Source organism: Maylandia zebra, linkage group LG4 (assembly GCF_041146795.1).
Source record: "Maylandia zebra isolate NMK-2024a linkage group LG4, Mzebra_GT3a, whole genome shotgun sequence".
Classification (NCBI taxonomy): Eukaryota; Metazoa; Chordata; class Actinopteri; order Cichliformes; family Cichlidae; genus Maylandia; species Maylandia zebra.
Window position 1 is genome coordinate 36,871,031 of NC_135170.1, and position 25,606 is coordinate 36,896,636.

Here is a 25,606-nt window from a genome sequence, read left to right on the forward strand (position 1 = left end):
ATGGGCATGTGCGGTGAATATCAGCGCTATGTGGCCAGAAGTGTGATAATATAATTTATTTTGTGTAATAAACAACTGCAAGGATAGATGATTACAACAAATAGATCACTAATACATAAAAGTAATACATAGATGAATAATGATGATGAGTTAAGATGCGTAATCATGGGAACAAGCGGGTTTACAAACAGGAGCAGCTGATTAGCATCAGAAAAGCTGAAATAATACCTCAGCTGAAGCCAACTGTACTAAATGCACTATATGTGCACTGTTACAAGAATATTTTTGTTGTATTGCTTTCTATTAATTTATATAATTTTAAGTTAAGCAGGACAGAGTTCTTTTAAAGAAAGATTTACTTATATTCTCAAAAGTTAAGCATGACAGGCTTCTGTTTAAGAAAGAGACCTGTTTTACTGTGTTAATGTTGTCATTTTGAGCTAAAAATAAATGGCTAAATGATCATTTGTTTCCCATATGGTCATATCACAAAGAATATGCATCTGCTTAAATCAAATTCAAGTCAAATGGTTAAAAAAATAATTTCACACACAAAAAAAAGAGCTACCACATTGGGAAGGGTGAAGACAACTGGGTTGCCCGGCCCTGGCCACGAGGTGTCCCTTATTTATTTTTCAGGGAGTTGGCAACCCTAGTGGGGTAGCAGCAGGCTAAAGAGTGGGGTAGCAGCAGGGTAACGAGTGGAGTAGCAGCAGGGTAACGAGTGGGGTAGCAGGAGGGTAACAGGAGCCCAGAGTTCACAGGTTTGAGGCCAGTCGCTTCCAGGTCCATTGACGAAAGAGCAGCTGATTGGATGTTTGCTGAAAGCTCTGGGCCAGAGAAAATGTTTGGCTGTCCCGCTGCTCTGTGAGCACACACACACTGTTGTTCCTTCACAAAGACAGGAAACACACCGCTATGTGATGTCATTGAGGGGTGAGGTCAATGCCGCTGTGTGGGCGGGGCTTGCAGCAGACAGGAAGTGCAGGCGCTTCCCTGTGTAAACAGAGCTGCCCTGAGATCAGCCTCCTGCTATTGTTCTAAGCGAATGCCTGGCTCAGAGGCTGCTGGGAGGGAAATAGCCCCGTACTGCAGACAGGGTGGCTGTAGCTCAGGAGATCCCTCGCACTCCCTCTGAGTGGCTGAACGAGGCATGTTACATCTCGGACAGGCGTCCAAGTCAACATAACCTCTGCTGCATTGCAGTTCACCTGCTTCTCTCTGTCCAATTAAATCAAAACACAGACTCAGGTGCTGCTCGAGTGCAGACACCCTTCAAGGAACAGGCAGGGAGCACGTGAACTGCCAAACTTCAAACCAGGGTAGTGATGCAGCGCGTGCTCCTCAGCTCAGACTCAGATTTCAGGACGGACAAAACTACGTCCTGTATGTCCAAATATTCACAGCTCTGTCTGCGTGTGGCGATGTTTGATGCTGAGGATGCAGGTCCAGGTTCATCATTTCAGTCACAATCACCTCAAATGCCTTTGCATGTGCTTCACACCTGAGTTTTGTTCCTCCTATTGGTGCAGTACATTCTAGTCGCACCTACCACCCCCCACCCCAAGGTTGAAAAATGAGCACTGACCAAACCCTGCAGTCCCTCTACTGTCCACCAGAGGCTTCAGCAGAGGGTTCAGCCCGCATAGACTCGAGTTTTCAAGCAGTGTTAATTCTGACAGCAGGTTTCTTGTCGACTAAACATCAGGATACTGCAGCACACTTAGGCTACATCCGCACTAATACGTTCTCGTTTGAAAACGCATAATTTTCTCTCTGTTTTGCCCTCCCGTCCACACCGAGACGGCCTTTTCATTCAAGAAAAACACACTCGAAAACACATACATTTGAAAACTGTTTGTTCTTTTGTGTCGCAGTGCGGACAGCGCAACCGCAGACTTTTTGAAAACAATGACACATCAGATCACTTTTATTTTCACATCATATGTGCAGGTACACGGGTACAGAACACGCGAGTGAAATTCTTGTGTGCGAGCTTCACAAGCAACGGAGGTGTGGAAAAATACAAAAACATAAGAACAAGCAAATATAAGAATGGCTAAATCTGAGTCTCACATTTTAGTCATGTGATGCAGTCATGTGACCAATTAAACTAAGATAGCGGAGGACATTATACAGCAGTTGTTTTGTTTGACTGCCCTGTTAAAGATTAATATCAGTCTGTACGCGCTTCAGAGAGCTTTTCTTCAAATTCTTTAATTCTCACTCGCTTTTGCAACTTTGTACTTTTGTGTTACTCGCAGCAACAACTCCACCTCATTGTGAGTCCATTTAAAAACCTTATTGCCGACGTTTCAAAGAGCCGGAAAAGTAAATAAACCTAATCAGTTAATGTTAGTTAACCTAATTAGTTCTGATTGGATCTCATCTGTCCAGAATGTTTTCGTCTCGTTTTAACTGAAGTGTCGATACATTTCATCACTGTTTTTGTCCTCGTGTGTTAGTTTTATGTAGTTTACACGGATATGAGGAAAAATAAACCTTGAATGTTCAGTGAGGGTTTCACACAAAGGACTGAAAAACTGAAAGCAGACGGGCTTCAGCCTGCAGTCTGCTTCCTCGGACTCTCTGTGTGAAACAGAGCTAACCTATTTTAGCCATTGATTTGTTCCAACTGTTTGTCTTTGGTTAATGAAACACAGCAGCGTTAACTCCTTCACTGCGCTGGGAGATAAATGTGATGTTTGTTAAGTGGACTGAAGTGTTTTTGCTTCGGGGCTGTGGGAGGAGTTCAGACCTCACTTTGACCTGTTCTGACATGAAAGCAGAGGAGCTGATAACTGTCATTCCTCTGCTTTCAGTCCATGAAGACAGTCTGTCCTTTCCTCAGTGTTAGAGACTTTCATTCATTCAGAGACGTTCGTTCTACAGCTGTTAGAAACGTGAGTCAGGGAAACTAGAATCTTACAGACATGGAGGAAAGACAGATAGCCTTGGGCAAGGTACGAACCCAAGTTGCTCTCTGATGCATTTTTCAGTGTGAATGTTGGATGGAAAGCGTGAAATGTGTAAGTGAGCCTCGGGTGCTTAAGAAGACAAAGACTGTGAGCAGCGGCCATGTTCTCGCTGTGCCTGCAGTGAAAAGGCAGGTCTGCTGGGTTAGCTTACGGTTCTATGTTGATATAATGCGGTGGCGCCCAAAACTGTGGTTTGTAGATGTGCTACAGTTGGCTCAGCTCTCACAGCTCATCAGACAGAAACGCCCACAGACGGGTTATACAGGTGTTTCCACGAGCTCGCCAGCATCTACCTGATGGTATCATCAGACAGAGGCTTTGAGTAGGAACACCAACTGAATCAGCACGCCTCCTGGTTTCTGCACCGCTCTCATCCACTAACACAGTGGTTCCCAAACTTTTTTTGCTTTGTTTTACAAGAAAAATGGTCCCCCCCCCCCGCGCACGCACAAAACATCCTCCAACCACACACACCCATATTTTGCTCCATTGCAGTTTATTTCACACCTCAAACATTTAGTAAACAATTAAGCAAATACAAGTAAACTGCAATAAATTACAGGCAGTAATAAAATAAACTAGTAACTCTTTTATGCTACGTCCGCACCTACACATGTATTTTTGAAAACGCAGCTGTTTCTATGCGTTTGGACCTTTCTTCCACACGTAAACGGTGTTTCCAATCACCGAAATTTTTTTAAACTCCTTTTTTGCGTTTACGTGTGGACGAGTAATACAGAGTTCATCACGCAACGTCAAAGGTATGTGCCTTTTTTCACGTCACGCTGTGGCCACGTTATTGTTTACATGAGATGAATTGCAGAATGACAGAGAGACAAAATACTGTTAATCTGACTGTCTGCAGGCTTTACACGCAGTTACTGTCCCTCCATTTACAAAGGCATGTGGTGTGAAAATCTGGAACAGTCTGAGTTTACAATTGAAACAATGCAAAAATATTCATAGATTTAAATTTCTCTACAAACAGTTGGTCTGGTCACAGTATACTCAATGATGGGTTTTAGTGTGCTCTGTAATGTCTGTCCTCTTACCATTGCTGGTATGGATTCCAAAATAAAAAAAATAAAAAAGTGTGCGTATGTATGTACATATATGTACTTGTGTGTGTAGATATATATGTATGTATATGTATGTGTGTTTGTTACTTGTAGTTATTACTGCCTGTTACCTGTGGTAATGCAATTTATAATTTATATATTCTGTATTCAGTTATGAAGGCTCTAATTGTTGGTTGCGAGCTGCCGCTTAGATGCTTGTATCTGCCCGGGGCTGTTGATGGGTCTGTATGCAATGATGGGCGTAGCTGCGGGAAGTTTATTGTTTTTTTTGTTGATGAGTGAGTATAGGGGTGGGATTTAATAAGTTTTCTTCGTCCCACTCCTTTTTCAGGCAATTTTTGTTTTTTGTTTTGTGTATTTTATGTTCAATATAGGTATTTGTTGTGCCTGAAAATGAACAAATAAATGAAATGAAATGAATGAAACTTTACTGTATAAAGAGCAAACATCTCCAAAATGTCAGGAGTAGTTAGTCATTACAACAAGTGTTTGTGAACTAAAAATCAAGAATGTGGGCTCCTGTTTGTCCGTGATTTAAACAGCCCAGCGCTGCTCCCAACGCAGGGAAAACCAATCCTGCAGGGAGACCTACCTCGGCACTTGTGCAGGTGAAACCAAAGGGCAGATTTGCTTCACCATATTTTCTAGTCTTCTCTAGGCTTAAAATGAAGTTGGTTTGGAAACATATTCAGCGATGCTTCAGCTCCTGCTTTGCGTTTGTGTGGGAGCCCCGTGCTAGCAGTGTCCAAGCGTTTACTTATTTATTTTTTCCTTTTCATACCCCCCCCGGCAATGGCTCTGCGTCCCCCTAGGCGGCGGGCCCCACACTTTGGGAAGCTCTGGTGATCATAATTAATTCCTGTTAAACGTGTTAATGCAGAGCTTCCCAAAGTGTGGGGCCCGCCCCCTAGGCGCAGAGCCTTTGCAGGGGGGGCGCTGCAGTATGAAAAGGAAAAAAAGGAAAAGGGTTAGGGGGAAGGGCACTTACGCACTGCTAGCACGGGCTCCCACACAAACGCAAAGCAGGAGCTGAAGCATCACTGACTAGAGACTAGAAAATATGGTGAAGCAAATCTTCCCTTTGGTTTCACCTGCACAGGTGCTGAGGTATGTCTCCCTGCAGAATCAGAGACAAACAGGATCCCACAGCTGTTTATGTTTTTAAACCCATTTTGCACAGAGAGGCATTTTTTGAAAAATGTATGACAGCAATGTTGAACATTATTACACAGGAAAAAAACAACTGCAGGTAAAATAATGACACCGTGACGCCTCTGCCTTTGTAAATGGAGGGACAGTAACTGCGTGTAAAGCCTGCAGACAGTCAGATTAACAGTATTTTGTCTCTCTCTGTCATTCTGCAATTCATCTCATGTAAACAATAACGTGGCCACAGCGTGACGTGAAAAAAGGCGCATACCTTTGACGCTGCGTGACCAACTCTGTATTCCTCGTTCACATGTAAACGCAAAAAAGGAGTTTAAAAAAAACTCTGTTTTCAGTGATTTGAAACGCCGTTTACGTAGACGAAACAGCTGCGTGTTCAAAAATACTCGTGTAGGTGTGTTTGTATTTTTGTCTGTTTGCTAGGCATTGTTTTTATTTTGTGTGTTTGTTTATTTTTTCCTTTAGGACGGGGGTGTAGGATCAGGAGTGATCTTTGACCAGTTACCTTCAGATTAGATCTTCCCGAGGGGGCGGGGCCTGAAAAGCCCAGGGTTGTCAAAATGGCAGCAACATCCTCCTTGCAGAGCAAAGGTGAGTCACCCTACTGTTGCAGGTGAACTCCAGCTTATTTAGACTCTGATTGGATGAAATCACCACATTAAGACCTGATGAAGCTGTAGAGGAGCGTTCGATGGCGCTGCTCTGGCGCGTCTGCATGTTTACAGTCACAGCTCATGAGCACATGTGCTTCACATTACTGCCATCTCCCTGCTCGTGACCAGCTCGTCTGCCTTCTTTAAAACTACATATAGCTTCAGAAGGAAGTGAACTGGACCTCATTTTGACCTCAAAAACTGAACACAGCAGCTTTGAGAAGGTTGGGTTAAAATCTGTGGCCCGTTGTGTCATCACATTCAGCTTCTTGAAACTTTTCTGTTCCTCTGTCTGATCCTTTCTTTCAGGTCTGGGTCTGGTTCTGGTGGAATTTGGGTACGAGTACGAGGGTCGGGATGGGGCGCTGGTCACAATCAAACCCAATGAGCGCTACATCCTCCTGGCGAAGACCAACAACCACTGGTGGCAGGTCCAGGAGGATCGCAGCTCCAAGCCCTTTTACATTCCGGCCAAGTACGTCAAAGAGCTGCCGTTGGAGTTACCGTCTCCTCTGGACTTTGCTGATCCTCCCAGTCCCGAACTGGTGCTGCCTGTCGTGGCTCCAATCCCTGTGGCGGTGCCTGTCCTCATCCCAAAGCCTCTAGAAGAGTCCAGAACCAAACCAAGTGATGACATGACCATCAGACTCACACCCGATGCGGTCAAAAGGCACCACAAAAATGAAAATCGGATGTCTACATTTGGCGTCCCGCTGGACTTCCAAGATGTGGCACCTCGGCTACCTGGGGCCCCTGCTGGTCCTGCAGAGCCCGGGTCAACAGCAAACAACAGAACTGCAAACTCTGCCGATGGCAAGAAGCCGCCCCACCTGTCAGGCTACGTGGAGGACGCCAGGGACGCCGGGAAACCTCGCGTTCCCAGCTTCAGTCCGGCAGACCCCCTCTCAGTGCCCCGGCCCCAAGCCCAGCCCATCCGGGTGGAGACACCAGTGATCCCGCCCCACAGCAGCCTCCACAACATGTCCTCATCCCCAGCAGGACGTCCGGATGGCCACGAGTCTCCAATAGAGCCAGATGAGGAGGAGCTGGCAGAGGAAGAAGCAAACGTGGAGGAGAGCGTGGAGGAGAGCGATGAGGAGGGGCGGGACTCAGGGAAGGGCGAGGATTCACACCACATCTACGAGTCCATCCAGGACCTGAACCTGGACCTGGAGGCTCTGGTCGGAGCGAGAGCGAGCCCTGCAGCACAGGTCGAGCCTGCAACACCTGAGGCTGCACCAGCCCCACCTCCCACACAGGTAAGTCCCCAGACTATGAAAATGACCCTTTGATAAAGTCTCTGATTGTTGACTTTAATGTAATCAAATATCTTTTTACAACACCTGGACTTTACTTTTATTGAAATGATTGGTAAAATGGCACAAAGGCAAAAATAAGTGTTCAGGAACGGTTAAAGAACAACATGTTACAGAGTCCTCCAAAATAAAAGTCCTGTGCAGCGTGTCATTTCCTGCAGTTTCCACACAGGAAACAAGTTTTGGAGGAAAAGAAAAGGCCAGTTCCTCTTTTAATTCTCAGCATACCAGAAACAAACTGCTGACCTTTGACCTCCAGACCCACTGAAGCTTAAGAAAACTTAGTTTAAAGATTTAGTTTAAAACTATTTTTTGTTTACTGCTTTTGTTAGTTGTGATCTTAATGTTTCTTTCTTTTGGTTTTAAATTTAATAATTTACTGTTTTTTAAATATTTGTGTAGTTTAACTTTGTATTATTTGTATAAAATAATTTCATTGAACTCAAGTTGCTTAAAACCTACAGAGAGCAGACATTTGTGCGGGCAGGGTTACTGAGGGGAGCTTTTCCACGGTTCAGGGTCTGTAGTGATGTCACAGCTGGCAGGATGTGTTCAGGGTCGGACAGGAAACTGCGAGAGGATGACGCTGCAGCGACACCTGCAGGTGAAAACAGTCTTCAGTCAAGGTTAAATCACGCTGCATTACAGCAGACAGAGCACCTCCTACCCAGCATGCCGTTCAGCTGCTTTAATCATCCGTCCATGCGTTTTCTTTTGGTTATCCAGTTCAGTGATAGGGGGGTGGAGCCTCTCCCAGCTGTCACAGGGTGAGAGGTACACCTGGACAGGTCTCCAGTCTAACACATAGACACTGACTGCACGTGTTTGGAGGAAACCGCCCAGATACTGGAGTTGAACCCCGGACTTTGGTGCTGTGAGGCGACAGCGCTGAACGCTGCAGCATCGCTCAGCTGCTTTACTTAGTAAAAGTCTGCTTGCTCTGTAATGACAGTGCATATGAATGATAACACAGTGACAGTAAAATAACATTCCTTATCGTGACACTCGCTCCGGCTGTGAGCTCCTCGCTGACGTGTAATTACAACAGTGAGTGTGTGGTGAAGTGGGTGTGTCTGCTCTTCAGTCATGGAGCAGGTAGACCAGCTGCTGTGATCTGAGCACACGAGCTGTGGACACTCAGGGTTTAAATTAGAAAAATTAGATAAATAAATTAGATGCAGAGACGGGTTTAAGGTGGAAATACTGGAATAAAAGAAGTGATTCTGAGGTTTTAACCAGGGCTGAGTATCGTCACTTATTTCTAGAATCGATTCAATTTGAATCGGGGAAATTTTGCCTCAGTCAGAAATATTATAATTCAGATCATGCATCAGTGCATTTCCATTTTTTATATCTATTAAAAGAAAGCTGACGCTTGTGAGACTTTATCAACGGTGTGAGCATCACAGCAGAGGCCTTTGTGTCAAAGTACGTGAGGTTAAAACAGAAAAAGATTTTCCTGGCCTGAGATTTTATAAGAATATTCTGCAGTAGATCGTCGGTGAGAAAGTCACATGATCCTGATGCGTCGGCGGGTCGAGCTTTGTGTTTACGTCTCTGTGCAGAAGCCTGTTCCTGCTCTCATTTACTGTTTTAAATGTTTGGTGGTTGTTGAAATTTTGTGAGGTTTAACCTGAGATTCTGGCGTTTCGGGCAAAATAAAATTATATGTAAAAATCGATTCAGGATTTTAATGAATCGTATCACGTAATCCAAGCTAGAATCGATTTTAATCGATAAATCGATAATCAATACCCACTCCTAGTCATTACCCTCAGGGGAGTTCAAATCATGTTCAACGTCACGTTAGCGCCGTCAGTTTCTGTGTTTGATGAGCAGCAGCTGCTTCTTACCTCTGTGACCATCCGACTCCTCGCATTGCTTTCTGATGTCAGCAGGTAACGATGAAGATCAAGTGTGGGCGTCGCCTTTAAAGCAAACGTTTTGAGTTTTCAGAGTTTGAACTTTTTTCTGCTGCTTGGGTTTAAAGATGAGCTGGCGGCTCAACTGATATTACAGTTTTTGCCCTTTGCTTGAACACATTTTGCAAAACTTCGCTCATTGTGCCAAAACTCTAAACACAAGTAAACATGACACAACACTGGGAAATATACCATTCACATCTGTGCCAAATGGAAACCCTGCTCTCAAAACCTAACATTCCTCTGTCAAAATGTAACTCTGTTGACAAAATGACACATACCTGCATCACATGCAAACACTTACAGATCAGGGGACACACTAGTCTACTTCATATAAAACACTGCAGTCTTCGATTTTCATTGTTTATGCAGAAGGCACATTTTCAGGAGACACAAACAACCAAAAAAGCAAATAGGCCTACTCAGTATTGTCCACTGCAGCACCATGAATTCAGATCAAGCAAAAAAAACAAAACATAATACAGTAATAGAAAAAACACTATACTGTACACACAAAAAATCATGACAATTGTGCATATGTGGGCTCATGGATCCCGCCGTCTGTTGGGGTCTGGCCACAGGACCTCACCGACATCGCAAGCAGTGTCTTCTCCCGCTGGGCACCGGGGAAAATATCCTCTTGCATGTCGAAACCATCCATGGATTGCTGTCACCTGAATGTCGCTGCAGGCCTGTTCCATTGCCTGCAGAAGAGGCATGCGGGCATGTGGTTGGCGGTCATATACTCGCCATCTCCAAGCCTAAAAAAATCCTCTATAGGGTTTAAAAATGGTGAGTAAGGGGGCAAGCATACCACTTCAAGTTGACTGTGGTTGGAGAACCAGGCCTGGACCAGAGCAGCCTGATGGAAACTGACATGATCCCAGATCACCACAAACCTGGGCTGATCTGCTCTGTTCTGTACAACTATATCATGGAGAGCATCTAGAAATGTGAGTATGTGTTGGCTATTGTATGGACCTAGTTTTGCATGATGATGCAGAAGCCCTCCAAGGCTTATGGCGGCACACAATGTGTTCCCCCGCGCTGCCCTGGGACGTGCACAACTGCCCTTTGGCCAGTTACATTACGACCCCGTCATCTTGTTTCGCACAGGTCGAATCCAGCTTCATCAATGAAAATGAATTCATGAGGCTGTGCAGCTCCATCCATGGCCGAGATTCTCTGTAAAACAAAGAGAACATATTACTGCACTACAGTGCTACACATACAGAACCCTCACCCCATCACACAGGTACCTGTGTAGCTCTCAGGATGGATCCATGTGGTACTGATATGGTACATATTCAGCTGCTGCTGGATTTCACCAATACTGTATTGTCATGTAAAGGACAGTTACACGTACCCGTACATATTCAGCTCGAAGTCCTTTGACCCTGTCACTGGTTCTCTCAAATGGGACTCTGTAGAGCTGCTTCATGGTGATGCTGAGTTTTCCCAAGATGCGTCTGATGGTGGTGATGCTCACATGGTCTATGTTGCTGAACACTCGCCTGTCTGCAAGTATTTGCTTTCGTAGCTGGTGGAGACAGATGGCATTGTCTGCCCTCACTAGGTCCACAACAGCAAGTTCCTGCCGTTGTGTGAACAGGCGTTGGCGTCCTCCCCAGGTCTTCGAGTCATTCTGGAGAAATACAACCACATATTGTCATCGGTTTGCTTATTTTTCTTACAGTACTTTACTGTATATAGTGTATCATCCACTGTACAACACTGTACTTCAATATAAGTAATCATGCTATGTTTCACAGAAACTACCACTTTGGCTGCAAAAGCAGCGTTAGCACCCTGCAGTACCCTGTACACTTGATATGATGATATACTGTAGAACAGTACTATGAAACCATCTGAGTAGAGTAGAAGGCAGAGAGGTGAAGACAGACCTGCTTTCTAGTCTGAATGTTCTTATTACAGATGCCACTGTGAAGCGGCTTAGATGTGGGTGGACTCTCTGCCCAGCTTCCCTCATAGTCAGGCCGTGGTTGATGACATGGTCCACCAAAGTTGCTCTTATATCATCAGAAATATGGGTCCGTGCATGGCCTCTTTGACCTCCTCCTCCTCTTCCTCTTGCTCTCCCTCCATCCATGCTTGCAAAGTTCTTGAATTGGCTAAACTGAGGGCTTTTTGTAGTTGTCTAATTGGTGTTCAGTTTTGCAAGTAAGTGCCTTCAGGTGTGTATTGAGTGGTTGCAATTACCCGATGTGTTTTGTATTTTGGATACATGTGTTTTCCAAATGGCACCCTGAAATTTCATTTTGTGAACGAAGTGTCTTATCTATGAAATAGAGTGTAGTATGCAGGACCATGTGTGTTGCATAATTGCAACCAGGGTGCAAAGCAGTGCTTTTGTTTAAGGTATGGGTACATGTGTTTGAGGTCTGGTAACAAAAGCTTCAAGTTGTGTTACTTTAGTCTAAGCATGGGTTTATAGTGTTCAAGCAACGGGCAACAACTGTAATCTTTAACAGGGCTGTCAAAACTGCAAACAAAACAACTGCTGTACTGCCCTCCGCTATCTTGGTTTAATTGGTCACATGACTGCATCATATGACTGAAATGTGTCATCGTTTTCGAAAAGTCTCCGGGTTCGCTGTCCACACTGCGAAAACGGCGTTTTCAAATGTTTCTGCTTTCAGGAGCGTTTTCACCACGCTGCGTTTTCCTTGACCCAAAATGCCGTCTCAGTGTGGGCGGGAGGACGTAGCCTCAGTAAAGGTGGGTGGCAGCAGGCCGTAAATCAGCTGTTGGTGCGTGGAGATGGAACGGGTTCAGCCAGAGTGTTTCTGACCTTCAGCTCCTTTCAGAACTCAAAGGTTTTCAGCGTCTTCGGTCTGACGACTCTCAGTGAAACTCAGGGTCCACATGATCAGCTCTCTGGGACTTCCTTATCTGACTGGTGGAGCATCGAGAATGCAGCTCTGCTCTTTTCTGGGTGACCTTTGACCTTTAGCAGTTGATGTCTTGCTTTCATGTTGTTCAGCAGGTGGTTTGTTTACCCAGAGGGTGGAACAGATTGAGTCATCTCGTGTTTGAAGCTGTTTCCTCCTCATAGGCTGTCCTGAAGCCAGGTGTGTCCCAGGTGAGGTGGCCGGCTGAGCGCGCTGCTGTGTTTGCACTAAATGAGCTGCAGCCGGATGTTTTGCTGTGACACTGCACTGTTAGGACTTTACCGGCTCCTGTGGTCATCAGTCAGCCAGCTTCCTGTCAGTCGCAGAAATAAAAGCTCTGCATCCTGGTTAAAGGGCAGTCATAAAGTCAGCCTCTCCTGATTGGCTGCTTTTACTAGGTGTGTGTGCGTGTGTGCGTGTGTGTAGTGTGTATAGTGTTTTTGTGTGTGCGTACGTGTGTTTGTGTGTGTGTGTAGTGTGTTTGTGTGTGTGCGTGCGTGTGTTTGTGTGTGTGTGTAGTGTGTTTGTGTGTGTAGTGTGTTTGTGTGTGTGCGTGTAGTGTGTTTGTGTGTGTGTGTGTAGTGTGTTTGTGTGTGTGCGTGTAGTGTGTTTGTGTGTGTAGTGTGTGTGTGTGTGTAGTGTGTTTGTGTGTGTAGTGTGTTTGTGTGTGTGCGTGTAGTGTTTTTGTGTGTGCGTGCGTGTGTTTGTGTGTGTGTGTAGTGTGTTTGTGTGTGTAGTGTGTTTGTGTGTGTGTGTGTAGTGTGTTTGTGTGTGTGCGTGCGTGTGTTTGTGTGTGTGTGTGTAGTGTGTTTGTGTGTTTGTGTGTTTGTGTGTAGTTTGTGTGTGTGTGTAGTGTGTTTGTGTGTGTGCGTGCGTGTGTTTGTGTGTGTGTGTGTAGTGTGTTTGTGTGTGTGTGTAGTGTGTTTGTGTGTGTGTGTGTGTGTGTGTGTAGTGTGTTTGTGTGTGTAGTGTGTTTGTGTGTGTGTAGTGTGTTTGTGTGTGTGTGTAGTGTGTTTGTGTGTGTAGTGTGTTTGTGTGTGTAGTGTGTTTGTTTGTGTGTGTAGTGTGTTTGTGTGTGTAGTGTGTTTGTGTGTGTGTGTGTAGTGTGTTTGTGTGTGTGTGTGTGTAGTGTGTGTGTGTGTGTGTGTGTGTGTGTGTGTGTAGTGTGTTTGTGTGTGTAGTGTGTTTGTGTGTGTGTGTGTAGTGTGGTTGTGTGTTTGTGTGTGTAGTGTGTTTGTGTGTGTGTGTGTAGTGTGTTTGTGTGTGTTTGTGTGTGTGTGTGTAGTGTGTTTGTGTGTGTAGTGTGTTTGTGTGTTTGTGTGTGTGTGTAGTGTGTTTGTGTGTGTGTGTAGTGTGTGTGTGTGTGTAGTGTGTTTGTGTGTGTGTGTAGTGTGTGTGTGTAGTGTGTTTGTGTGTGTGTGTGTTTGTGTGTGTGTGTGTAGTGTGTGTGTAGTGTGTGTGTGTGTGTAGTGTGTTTGTGTGTTTGTGTGTGTGTGTAGTGTGTTTGTGTGTTTGTGTGTGTGTGTAGTGTGTTTGTGTGTGTGTGTGTAGTGTGTGTGTGTGGGTGTGTGTGTGCGTGCGTGTGTTTGTGTAGTGTGTTTGTGTGTTTGTGTGTGTGTGTAGTGTGTTTGTGTGTGTTTGTGCGTGTGTTTGTGTAGTGTGTTTGTGTGTGTGTGTGTGTGTGTAATGTGGTTGTGTTTGTGCGTGTGTTTGTGTAGTGTGTTTGTGCGTGTGTGTAGTATGTATAGTGTTTTTGTGTGTGTGTGTGTGTGTTTGTGTAGTGTGTTTGTGCGTGTGTGTAGTATGTATAGTGTTTTTGTGTGTGTGTGTGCGTGTGTTTGTGTAGTGTGTTTGTGCATGTGTGTAGTGTGTATAGTGTTTTTGTGTGTGTGTAGCTTGTTTGTGTGTGTGCGTGCGTGTGTTTGTGTGTGTGGGTAGTGTGTTTGTGCATGTGTGCGTGTGTGTAGTGTGTATAGTGTTTTTGTGTGTGTGTGTTTGTAATGTGTGCGTGTGTTTGTGTGTTGTGTGTTTGTGTGTGTTTGTGTGTGTGCGTGCGTGTGTGTGTGCGTGCGTGTGTTTGTGCGTGTGTGCGTGTGTTTGTGTGTAGTGTGTTTGTGTGTGTTTGTGTGTGTGTGTAGTGTGTTTGTGTGTGTTTGTGTGTGTGCGTGCGTGTTTTTATGTGTGTAGTGTGTTTGTGTGTGTTTGTGTGTGTGTGTAGTGTGTGTGTGCTTACAGCTTCTGCTGGACTGCAACACTCTGAGTTGCATGTTTCCTGCAGTTTGAGACAGCTGCAGGCTGCTTCCTGCAGGCAGCAAATGCCCATTTGCAGCTGCCTGTGGACCTGCAGTGTTACAGCGCTCCCAGGACAAACGGGGAGTCCAAGCAGAGGCTCCAGCTGTTCGAGTCCCGGAGAACGTTTAACGTTGCTGGTTTGGACGTTTGAGCTGTGTTTTTGGAGTGTTTGCTGAATCCTTTTAGAAGATTTGGCCGTTGGATTTATTGAAGCTTTAGAAAAACTCCAAGACTTATTTATGAAGTGTGATAAGAGTCCAGGGACTTCAGGGAAATGTCCATTAGAAGATTCCAGGAAACTTGAGGAAGTTTGATGAATTCCAGGTGATTCCAGGACTCAGAAAGAAAATTAGGTGGTCGTCAAAGTTGATCTATGGAGTCACAAAATGTTTCATGACGTCGGTGAACAGTGATCTGGCTCAACAGCGTTGACTCCTGATCACACTGCCCTTCACAGGGGGTGGGGCTACTGAATCAGAGGGGGTGGGGCTACAGCCTGTGCAGTCTAAACACAAACGGAGTCTAGATGTCATGGCTACTGAACGGACCCACGCGCAGACAGTTCTTTCAAGGAAACAAAAAGGGGATTTATTTACAATAGGGATCACCTTAGTGCAAAATATATGTACAGTGAGTTGGGAGGGGGTCCAGGGCTCCAGGGAGAGAAGGGGGGGGGAATCCACACACACGCTTCCTCTTCCACTCAGTCACCGCCACCGCTCCTCCGCACACACGCACTCCTCTTCAGCCGCACTCGCTCCAACACTCCACACACTGCCCCACTTGGACAGGTCCGGTGATTCGGTCCAGAATCTACAGACAGAAGGTCAAAGGTTAGTTCCACAACCTAAAACACGTGTAAGCGATTCTTCTTTGAATATGCCGCGAGCACGAACTCAGGTGGTTCGACGTTCCAGCGGTGAGCTGCTCTGTGCCACTGCCTTAAATAGCAGCTGGGGAAATCAGCCAGATCAGCCGCAGGTGGACACCATCCACAGGGGTGCGTGGGCCAAGAGTGAGAGCCCGTAATGAGCTCCACCCAGGCAGAGAGGAGGAGGAGAGACAAAAAACTAAAACTAACAACAACAAAACCTGTAGCCAGCGTGGGCCAACCAGAGAGACACGGGGACCGTGACAGTAGAAGACTTTCTGACTTGTTCCTGGTGAGGTTTGATGCAGGACACACTTAGGTGATACTGAAACAACCACAGATGCATTATGGGTAAGTCCAGACATGCTGCATTAAACTTTGATGCTGGATAGAGATGTTGTCATTGTTTCCCTGCGTGCAGCTGCAGGTTCAGAGCAGACGGAGCGTGTCGCAGTAAAGCAGGAGAGCAGATTTGTTCAGGTTAACGTGACGCTGCAGTCGATAAACACTGCAGGGCTGCAGGGCTGCCCCAGTCACCGGTGGTGATGACTAAATGTGCAGGTTACTCCCGTGGAGTAATCCTCCTGTGGAGTATTCCTGCTCCACCTGTGCCGTGCTGTGTGCAAGCACAAGTAGGATGTACTTTGACTATTTACATCAGGAAGTCTTCTTCTTCTCGTCACATCTCAAGTTCGTGCGTAAATATTCTTACAGCTGTAAAAAGGATTTTGTATAATGAGTCAAATCAGTGCCAGGATGTAACTGTGAGTCTATGCATCAGTAATAATGAGTCAGTGTTTAACATCGAAGCCCAGCACACTGACCGGTCGGTCTGCAAGCATTAATGATGAGTAAAGTTTAGTTAATGATAACGAGAATGCCTGCTGAGCAGTGGAGCCTCACCGGAGTCGTACCCGGCGGCTTTAATGGAAGTGACCTGAAGTGAAATGTAACACTTTCTTTGTTTCCCTGTGGCCACACTCGCCTCCTCAGTGTGACAGGAAGCTGTCTGCTCCCTGCTCAGAGGAGGAAATCTTGGCAAAGGTGAATCACCTCCAACATCTTCAGGATGATGATGAGTTTTATCAGAACTCGGTGTATCTGTGGTGTTGTGGAGATGTGAAACGTCTTCATCACCACGAGGACTCGACTCCCTGAAGACTGAAAACATCCAGATCTTCTTCCTCGATCAGACGTGAGGCTTAGTGAAAGTCTGCAGGAAATGACTGCAAGTCACTGTGTGTGTGTTTGTTTATAAACCCTGGGGGGAGCTCTTCCTGTACAGCAGCAGATGATTGCCGTAAATGAGGCCGACGCTCCAGCAGGTTCCTGCTTGTTTAGCGGGGACCTCGTCCTCGGTGTGTCGCCGTGCTCTGAGCGTCTCTGTAAGGACTCGCTCTGCAGCCCTGCTAACGCTCGCTCTTTGCTAACGCTCGCTCTTTGGACCCGTGGTCTTCTCTGTGCTCCTCTAACTTGCAGAGGTGTGGGAACCCCGTAAACTTTATTAAAAACAGATTTTCGGCTTTCTGCAATGATTCTTTTCACTCTGAGGAGAAAGTTAGGCGGATGAAGCTGGATCTCCATCAGGATGATAACATCACCGCCATGCTGCCGTGTGTGGGTGATGGTTGGGGGTGGGCTTTAAATGGGCTCCTAGTTGTCTATGTTCTGTAGTTTTATGACTTGAGGCTCTGAGGCGTGCAGCACAGAGCGCTCTGTCGTCCAGATGAAGAAGGAAGGACACGGCCGGTCGTCGGGTTATGTCACATGCAGGAGGTCTAAACACTGTGACGAATCCACGCCGTGAACATGTCACAGCTTCGACTCAGAGTGTGTTGTTTTGTGTCTGACGGTGTGGTTGAAGAAATCCTCTCTCTCTCTGTAGGACCAAAGCTTGCCCGACCCTCTGTCGCCCATCTACGCCAACATCCCATCTCTGAAGAAATTGGCTCCGCCTCAGGGCCCTTCTGGCTCCTCCCTCTCCTCTCCACCTCCCACAGACCACTCCCTCTCAACATCAGACCACAGCCCATCATCTTCTACCTCCTTGGGCATGACCAGCCCCAACTGCCCAGTCAGCGCACAGGACAGATTGCAGGTAAGGCGACCTTTGACCTTTCCAGGTGTGTTTTGAGTTCATGTTTGTGTTCGGGTCACTTAAACACCAAACGGAGATGAAGCAGCAGCGCCAAAAGACTCTGCATGAAAGGAATGTGAATGTAGACGAGAGCTAAACTATCAGGACAGATGAAAGAAGCTGACGTGCAGCTGAGGAAAAGAAGTGCAAGAACAGAGATGATGAGTGCGGTTCACATGGTGAACCCATACGCTTACAGGTTCAAATCGATATTTAGAAAAATGCAGGAATTCCTTCTAAAAGGAGTAAAATGGGTTTAAAATATTGAAAAGAGTGTTTGCATGATATATGGTTCATTTTCACAGGTTTCCTGTTTTATTGTGAAGAGCTTTGTAAGAGGAAGTGAATGTGGTTGTGATCGGTAGCGTGCTCTGACAGAAGTTTGTGCCAGTGTTCATGGATGGACTATCTGCTCCACGGTCTACGTGCACATTTCTGTGACATTTCTGCCCCACATCCACGAGCAGCTGCTCACTTCTGTTTCAGACGCCTCGCTCTGCACACGCGACTGTTTCTGTACAGACAACATGCCTCAGCTGTATCATGAGCCTGGCATCACGAAATAATGTTTACCTTCTGTGCAGTTTCCAACATCTTGTGATAAAAGTGAAAGTTCTCCGAGCTTTTCAGGAGCCGGACAAACAACACAAACTGAACGCTACACTTAAAGTCTTACTGAACACGAGGACACATCTGCAGTAGGCGTTTGGACTTGTGGATAAAAAAGTTATTTCAATCCAGGCACAGACTGAGAGTTGCCCATCCTCAGCCTTACTCTCTCCTTCCAACACTTTGCTCGTGTCCTGCATGAGACGTCCTTTCAGGTGACGCTGATAGTCCAGCAGCTGCAGGACGCCACGTCCATAAGCGACACTGCAGGTGTGGTAGAGAAGGCGGGGGCGCAGGACGGGCAGCTGAGGCTGCAGGAACAACATCTGGTTCTTTTCTTAACAGTGCATCAGGATTACAAAAAGAAAAGAAAGTAATTGCATTTACTGAGTTAAAGCTGCCATCGGGCAGCAGCCCTGGAGTTACTAAAACACTGGATTCAAAGCAGTGTGACAGCACAGGAAGTGACTGAAATCTAAATGAACTCGAAGGTAAACGACAGGTCAGACACCACGGCGGCATTAAAAGAGCAGCACTGGATAACACATAAAAGCTCAGCTAAGCTAGCATTAAACACACTAAGGAAGAGCAGAAATCTAAGATTTCAGAATCGGACGAAATCAGAAAAATCCATTTTGAGCGAGACGTAGATGATGTGTACGCTCGTTTCCTAAAACGATGATTGCTGGGAGTGACGTGACAGGAGACGACGGTCCAGACAGAAGAAGGGCTGAAGGCTGATGATGCACAGCTGAGGTAGTGCGCTTCATCATGCTGTAGCGACAGATTACACACCAATGTAAGTGGTCAACAAAGTTTAGTGATGGCAGCGTTACAAACAAAGCGTATCTGGAGAACATTTGTACGAATGGCTCGTTGGATTTCTCTGCCATCGTCACTCTGACCTTCCATTGTGTTCCACTCCAAACTCACCGCTGTGTGCAGCTCAGAGGTACTTAAAGTTTTATCAGCTGTAATATGAGCATGTGGCGTCTGTTCCACAGGGATCCGGTGACCAGTTACTGGACACCAGTTTGTCTTACTGGTTGAGCAGGCATCCATGAGCCCTGTGCCCCTTTCTCTCATGTCTGTAGCCAACTATCACTGTAGCCTGATGAGATTGTTTCAGGTGTCACATATGAGTCTAAGAGGTTTTATATATTTTATGTCGTCAGTATTTTTCTGTGAATTAGTGCAGCGGTCCCGACCCCCGGGCCACGGCCCGCTACCGGACCATGAGAGCGTAGACTCGGGTGTGAAATTTATGGTTTTCAGTGTGTGAATGTATGAATGTGTGTGTGAATGTGTGTGTGAATGTGTGTGTGAATGTGTGGATGACTGGATGTGTAAAGCGCTTTGGGGTCCTTAGGGACTAGTAAAGCGCTATACAAAAACAGGCCATTTACCATATTTTATCGTTAACTCGGTTTGCCTGGGTCTTCCCAGAAAAAAAATATTTACACGTTACCATAGTGACCAGAGCATTAAGGGGCAGAGAGGATGTTACTCTGTTGTTGGTGCATTTCAGGAGGACGCTGCTAATAAAGTTACACAATCACACAGTGAATTCACGTTTATTATTATATTTACAAAATACCAGTTTTTGTCTTGGTCGTATCCTTTTATTTTGTTGTATTTATCCGCAACACCTTAAAGGCCGGTCCATGAAAATATTGTCTGACATTAAACTGTCCGTGGGGCAAAACACGGTTGGGGACCGCTGGATTAGTGAATTTGGTCCACAGCCACAGACAAGTTTTAACTTCTAGTGTGCAAACAGCAGAAGACAGGCCTGATCATCATTGTACAGAGCACGAACTACTTAAAGTTTGTATAAGTAATATTAAACAGTGGAATAAATAAACCAAAGGGTAGGAATTACACCCAAAGAACTGTATATAAAATTAAATCTATAAACAAATGGACTGATAAACACACACACACAAACATTATCACTCAGCTTAACTCAACTACCTCAAAACATTGAGACTGGACTGACTAATCAACACAAGCGCAAACACACTGACCTACACCACCAAACCATCGTACACACCAACCTGTAAATGCTCTTTTGCACAATATTATTACTGGACTTTCTGCACTAACTTCTTTACTTCCTAATTTTTGCTGCTACACTAAGGAATGTTTACTGTTCCTCCACTGCCTCAACTCATCATCACAAAACCTTTTTATTATGTTACGTTGTGTTTTTTTGTCACACTGTCACTTTGCTGCTCATGTTTGCACATTTGCACGTGCACTTTGTTGTCTGCTGTCTGTTAACAAAAAAAAAAAAGGCTTCCTTAGATAGTTAGTTTTTGTTAATTTATGCTGTAATTTATGTTAGGTCAGTCTGTCTTGTCTCTGCTAGCAGCTAACTAGGCCTCTTAGTTAGCTAGTTTAGTGTTTTCTGTTAATTTATGTTGTAAATTTATGTTGCATGTAGCACCTTGGTCCTGGAGGAATGTTGTTTTGCCTCACTGTGTACTGACTGTATATGGTTGAAGTGACTATAAAGCCAACTTGACTTGACTTGAAATGAAGGATTTGTAAGTTTAGCAGAGGAATAAAGTAAAGCAGGAAAAATGTACAATTTCATTAAAAATACAAAAATGTGATTACAATGAAGATCAGAGTACAACACAGAACATGTAAGAGTGTGAAGGAGGAAAGCAGGAAGTATAAATGCAGTGACAACAACAAATCTGATGACAGAACCAAAGCAGACAGTCCTGCTGTGCTGACCTCTGTGCAGGGCCACACTGAGCAGGACAGCGGGAGGCAGCCTGGAACCAACCACATGAACAACTCTCGCAATCCTCCACCCGTGCCGGTTAGAGACCTGGACCGGTCCAAGGGAAAAGAAGGGGGTCAGCTGACCTCCATCTCCCCCGCCTCCTCTCAGGTTTGAATCACTGCCTTCATAACCCCCCAGTCCATTATCAGGTCCTCAAAGTGATGTCGTCGTGCTTCCCGTCAGGGCTCTGGTGGCTGGGAGAAGGTGTTTGATGAAGTCTCAGGGAGACCTTACTACTTCAACCGCAGCACACGAACCACATCCTGGAATTTACCTGAGCCATCCTCCCCGTCACCCCCACCTGGATCTGCAACCCACAGGAAGCACGAGGGCGGCCCGGTACGACCCAGTTTAAAACAATGACCAGGTTCAAAGTCAGAACAGAAACTAGAACAACAAACTTAGTCATTTTTTAAATTGTGAAATATGTCAAAATGTCACTTCAACAGCTGAAAAACTGAAATCCATCTGATATTTTATCAGCTGTATCAGGTGATGCTTAGTGAACAGGTGGTCTTTGTGTTAATGAGGATTCAGGGTTGTTTGATTAAAATGGTGAACTTCCTCCAATGACTCCTCTTACTCTGATTACTGAAAGCCTCCCCTGCCAGAGGAAGACTATCCTGTAGGCGACCATAAAGACAACAACGCCAACTTTAGAACGGTACCACACACACAGACTGAGCACACGGTTCATTGCCACCCATCAATGACAGTCCTTGGATTGTTCCGAATATTCTCCCACATTTGTGCCTTTTTCTCTCCACAGCATCCTCAGCAGAGCTTGGGCCTGATACCCAGAGCTCACCTGGACCTGAAGGATCCTCAGGTAATCAGTTGGTCAGCGCCATCTGTGTGTCTGCTTTTTATTTGCATTAATCCATTGGTTTGCTGACTGTTACAGATTCCCTCAGTGCCCCAAAGTCTGATGGGAAATGGAGTTTGTGAGGATGGAGCATCGCTGCAGGCCAGGAAGCTGAGAGTCAGCATGGGAGAAGACGTGAGTGAAAACTTTACGGTACAGCAACAACCTTTTTAGGCCTGCGTCACACAGACTTTAACTGGTTTCTGGGTTTCAGACGTGTTCCCATGGCCACCGGAGGAACTTCTCCGATCACACTGACATGATAAGCAGACACGCCTCCCCCGACAGTCCACAGGTAGACACTTACCTGTGTCACTATCACGGCTCCATTCATTCGCATTGACTCGCTCGTTCCCGCTCATCCATTCGTTCATTTGTCGATCTGATGTCATCCTGTTCTCCCCCATCAAGCTCTCTAATAGGTGCAGACTGAAGAGGAATCTGTCCAATCAGAGCACAGGGTCCAGCTCACAGCATGTAGGTCTTGGCACCTGATTGGCTGTTGGGAAGATTAGTGAAGGTTTCCAGTAGATGTGGTTCCACTAACTCATCACATTAACATCTTACTAACCACTGCCTGACGGGAACTTTTTGGGCAGTTCAGACTGACAGCGCCACCTGCTGTGCTTCCTCAGTATTACGTGTTAAACATTTAGAAAGATTTTTCCTGACACCATGAAGTTCAAGTGTGTTTATCGGTGTTTAGATTTTTACTGTAAGGCTGAATTTGCCCAGAAAGTTGCTCAGTGTTTCTCCACTAACCCTTAAATCGCTCAATAACACCGATCCATCACACATTAACGGGTCTGAGGGTCTGATTGGTCTCTTTCTATGGCCCTGCTGTTAGTTCTGGTAACTCCAGCATCTCTGACTGTGTCCACACTGGAGGCTGGTGTGCACACGGAATCAGACTTTGTCCACAGGTTCACACCACACTTTGGTGGTCCTCCTACTTCTCCTGTAGCCTCAGCAGACATTCCTGGCCTGATTCTATACACGAACGTAGCTGGTCTTTGACCTGCTGCTTCACTCACTCTGTGCAATGTTCAAAGGAGCACCAACAAATAAAACAGGAAACCACCTGCAAAGGAAACATGTGCACATTGTCCAGAGTTCATGAGGAAAATGGTTTAAGACATAAAAACTGAGAGCAGATGAAAAGAAGATGCTGCTGTGTGCATCCCAGTGTCCGTGAACACCCCATGTGCAGATGTGCAGATCGTCTCTGATGACGAGCCAAGGACCAAAACCAAACACTCCCAGAAATCTTGGACCCAATGCTAAAATCAACAAACGCTAAGTTTAATAGTTGCAGACTTCAAAGCAAGCTGGCCATTAACTATGACTCAAGCGGTAAGCTTACCAAAGGAGTTTACCCTCCCAGACACCACTCCATGTGTTACTGCCTCAAGCTAAACAACAAGAAGTGTGTGCATGACAACATTACATGAAGTAGAATTTATTAAAAACAAACTCACAGTAAGTTCTGCTGAATGAATAAAAGTCACCACACCTGGGCCAGCTTTTATCAAGTTGAAGGTACAGGTGTGCTGCATCAGCTGACCGCCTCGCAGAGAGGAGAGCATCAGCAGCACGAGGGCAGTGGGAGTTTCAAGGCTCAACCTTGATTAATGCATGAGTAACACAGTGGATTGTGAAAATGGCTGCTGTGGAGAAGCTTTGGTTCACGTGGTAGTAAAGTCCCTCCTGTGTTTCCTGAAAGCAAACTCCTCCTTTGTCAGATGAAAAGTTCAGTCATGTTTTAATTAGGGATGCAAAGAGGTCTCTCGAGGCCTTGTTTGTGTCCGTGAGGAGGTCCTCTGTCCGCCGAGAATGTTTTAGGTGTCCTTGAATAATCACATAAATCCTTGAGTTTGGTTCCTGGAAAGATTTTCAGGTATTTAAAAATGTTTCCAGCACTGATCAGACTGATGGATGAAATGAGACAGGCTGATAAAAGGCCTTTCATTAGACCCTCACCACTCCCGTGTTTGCACAGGAGTCACATTTCAAAGCAGGTAACCTGAGGACTCAGCTGTGTGTCTGCATTCCTACAGGGACACCTGCTGGAGAAAGCAGGGATTCTCAACAAGACTAAAGTGGCTGAAAATGGAAAAAAGATCAGGTGAGAGCACAACAATTGTAAAGGTAAGGTGTGTGCTCGTATCTGTTCTGTGGGTTTTGTCGGAGGTAACTGTGTCTGCTGATTTTTGGACAGGAAGAACTGGAGCCAGTCGTGGACTGTCCTGCATGGAGGGATCCTCACATTCCATAAAGACCCCCGACCAGCCGGGAATGCAGTAAGAATCAGTTTACAGAGTCCAACAGGAGCTCAATCAGAATCAGAATCAGAATACTTTATTGATCCCTGGGGGAAATTATTTTTTGTTACAGTGCTCCATTTTAAACCAACATTAAGACAAGACAGACAATACGCTAACTAAGAATAGTACAATATATACATATATATACATACATACATACATAAGTCACTTATAAATAAATATTTGGAAAAGAAACATGTGTAGCTGTAGCAGCAAACAGTGTGTTAAGTGGATGCGTTGTACAGGGAGATGGCCACAGGCAGGAATGATTTCCTGTGTCGTTCAGTGGTGCATCATGGGTAATCTCAGTCTCTCACTGAACGAGCTCCTGTGACTGACCAGCATGTCATGGAGTGGGTGGGAGGTGTTATCCAACATTGTCTTTATCTTGGACAGCATCCGCCTCTCCGACACCACCTTGAGGGAGTCCAGCTCCATCCCCACAACATTGCTGGCCTTACGGATCAGTTTATTAAGTCTGTTGGCATCTGCGACCCTCAGCCTGCTCCCCCAGCATGCAACAGCATAGAGGATCGCACTGGCCACCACAGACTCATAGAAAATCCTCAGCATTTTCTGGCAGATGTTGAAGGACCTCAGTCGCCTCAAAAAATAGAGACGACTCTGGCCCTTCCTGTAAAGTGCTGTGGTGTTTTTAGCCCAGTCCAGTTTATTGTCAATGTGTACTCCAAGGTATTTATAGTCCTCCACAATGTCAACACTGACCCCCTGGATTGAAACAGGGGTCAAGTGTTTCCTGGTCTTCCTGAAGTCCACGATCAGTTCCTTGGTCTTTGCCACGTTGAGCTGCACATGATTCTGCTCACACCACGTGACAAAGGACAAACACCCTAATGCACCTTCTGCCTCGAACCATTACTTGTGTTTTCTACTCTCTGTAGTAATAACATTTCTCAGGACTAAATACCTGAGAAATGTTTGGATTTCATATGTGGAAGACTTAGATTGATCTAATAAATGAACAAGGCAAACAGAGAAAAACTAACTTGTGAGAAGGAATTCAATGAGTTATTAAACACAAACAATACCGCCAGCATTAATAAATGGCTACGATATAGAAACTTTAGATTTCCATCCATGAATCATTGATCCTATTGTGCTATTAAACTATGGTGATGATGAGGAGGAGGAGGAAGTTAATAAAAAATAAAAAATCAACTTTATTTCTATTGCAAATAAAAATACAACAAAGTTGACCAAAGTGCTTCAGAGTCGGTCAGAGCAAAAGCACAAGACAGAATGAAAAGAAAGAGTTAAAAGGAAACAATATACAACTGTTTGAAACAAAAACTAGACACGAAGTAACAAAGTAGTTTGAATCAAAAGCCAGACTAAAGTTTTAAGACGCAATTTAAAAGACTGGGTGGACTCGGAGGAACGAACATTAGGAGGGAGGTTATGATGAAGATGATGATTATGACGGCAATGAGGAGGAGGAGAATGAGGATGATGATGATGAGAAGGATGAGGATGATGATTACTTTTATTATTAGTCCTTATCCAGGTGAAAAAAATCTCATTGAGATTAAAAATCTCATTTCCAAGAGAGACCTGGCATCATGGCAACAAAAGTCAAAATACACGAACCACATGACTATATAACTTATTATAACTTATAATTATGACGGCCATGAGGAGGATGATGATGATGACTTGTTTTCCC

The 25,606-nt window shown here is 45.3% G+C and overlaps 1 protein-coding gene across 3 annotated transcripts in view; it reads left to right on the forward strand.

Annotated features, from left to right (window-relative positions):
* The window catches only part of LOC101479073 (rho GTPase-activating protein 27), a 42,903-nt gene that overhangs the window by 4,905 nt on the left and 12,392 nt on the right, over positions 1–25,606 (forward strand). For 2 of the 3 annotated variants that reach the window (XM_014410335.3, XM_076883520.1), the window contains exons 2-13: positions 5,690–5,815; positions 6,187–7,136; positions 17,076–17,288; positions 20,692–20,841; positions 20,917–21,072; positions 21,332–21,397; positions 21,503–21,562; positions 21,638–21,733; positions 21,813–21,893; positions 22,010–22,075; positions 23,656–23,723; positions 23,817–23,898. In XM_014410335.3, the coding sequence (XP_014265821.3) occupies positions 5,785–5,815; positions 6,187–7,136; positions 17,076–17,288; positions 20,692–20,841; positions 20,917–21,072; positions 21,332–21,397; positions 21,503–21,562; positions 21,638–21,733; positions 21,813–21,893; positions 22,010–22,075; positions 23,656–23,723; positions 23,817–23,898 (2,019 nt within the window). In that variant the 5' untranslated portion in view covers positions 5,690–5,784. The remainder of the gene's footprint in view (positions 1–5,689; positions 5,816–6,186; positions 7,137–17,075; positions 17,289–20,691; positions 20,842–20,916; positions 21,073–21,331; positions 21,398–21,502; positions 21,563–21,637; positions 21,734–21,812; positions 21,894–22,009; positions 22,076–23,655; positions 23,724–23,816; positions 23,899–25,606) is intronic. The other variant, XM_014410336.3, reaches the window with a different exon arrangement.